Consider the following 1,366-nt stretch of genomic DNA (forward strand, 5'->3'; position numbering starts at 1 on the left):
CAGGGAGGATGTTAGGAGGTTATACCCGCGTTATACCCCCTGTAACCTCCCTGTAACCTATCTGTACCTTCGAGTAAGTTTCGCGCTTCTGTTTTCATATATAGGTAGGTTACAGGGAGGTTACAGGGTGTATAACGCGGTTATAACCTCCTGAAATCCTCCCTGTAACCTGTTTGCAGGTTACAGACGTACGCAGCTCTGCGTACGTCTTATGTACGCAAATTTTCCCCCACTCTTACGCAAGTAAAAATATTAGCTAACCACACTACAAAAACAACAACAGTCATCCCATTTAGACCTAAAGTGTTATCTTCATGCATCTTAAAAATTAACTCAGCTTCACTATATCAATCCAAAGTATAGTTCATGACAATGTTCAATTTGCTTTTCAAAGAACCATTTCATCCATAGAACTCTCGTTTATTATTATTTTTTCATTAGAATTTTTCATTTTTCTCAATGTCTTCATCTCATCTTAATAAAAAACTACTCTACAAATCAGCAAATATGTAGATTTGATTTCTTATCCTCTTTTGTATAATTCTAGTTTTCTTTAGATTAATTAATTGTATTCATATCTTAGTTCCTTTTAATTTGCTAAAAATCACATTTCAATTCCATAGTAATAGTCTCCGAAACCAAGAATTCCTACATATATATGGTGTATTTCTAGAAACTCCATCATTGTCTACGGAAGCTTCTTAATGAACAAAGCCATTGTACTACCATCAAGTTTGTTCAATTTCAGTTTCTGCTTTTAACAACCTAACTTTAAAAATTAATAACTTCTCATCATTTTAATTCAATTTTCCTTCCTAAGAAAATTATTTATTTTTTATCACTTATTTAATCTTATAAGTCATACATCCCTAACTATACATTGACATGGAGGTCAAACTCTCCCCTATAATCAATTGGGCATGTGTCTAACTCTAAATTCTACTACAAGTACCTGTGAAAGTCTTCCAGCATCCAAAGCCTGTCGAAATCTTGACTGCAAGATATCAGCCACTGCTTTAACTTCCTTTTCAGGCACTGCAAAGCATATAGAATGCTCACTGCTAGCCTGCACAGAGCTTAATTAGAATTTAAAATAAAAAAGAGAAATATTAAAATAGGAAAGCAGGGCATCAATGTACCTGAGAAATCATAATGACATTAGCCCCGACATCTTTTACGGCACCAAAAATAGCACTAGCTGTACCAGGAACACCAGCCATTCCAGTTCTACAAAATAATTTCAGGTGAATGAGTCACACACATGACTGATATTTATCACATGCATGTACACAAATGTCGACATACATAATATCTATCTATCTATCTATCTATCTATATATCTATATATCTATATATATATATATAT

General features: G+C 33.7%; 1 protein-coding gene across 1 annotated transcript in view; it reads right to left on the minus strand.

The window, feature by feature from the left end:
- The window catches only part of LOC110031494 (bifunctional aspartokinase/homoserine dehydrogenase 1, chloroplastic-like), a gene marked incomplete at its 3' end in the record, with an annotated part of 76,955 nt that overhangs the window by 10,890 nt on the left and 64,699 nt on the right, over window positions 1–1,366 (minus strand). The window contains 2 exon segments of the mRNA XM_020734715.1: window positions 953–1,066; window positions 1,140–1,227. Coding sequence (XP_020590374.1) covers window positions 953–1,066; window positions 1,140–1,227 — 202 coding nt within the window.

Source organism: Phalaenopsis equestris, unplaced genomic scaffold, assembly GCF_001263595.1.
Source record: "Phalaenopsis equestris unplaced genomic scaffold, ASM126359v1 Scaffold000834, whole genome shotgun sequence".
NCBI lineage: Eukaryota > Viridiplantae > Streptophyta > Magnoliopsida > Asparagales > Orchidaceae > Phalaenopsis > Phalaenopsis equestris.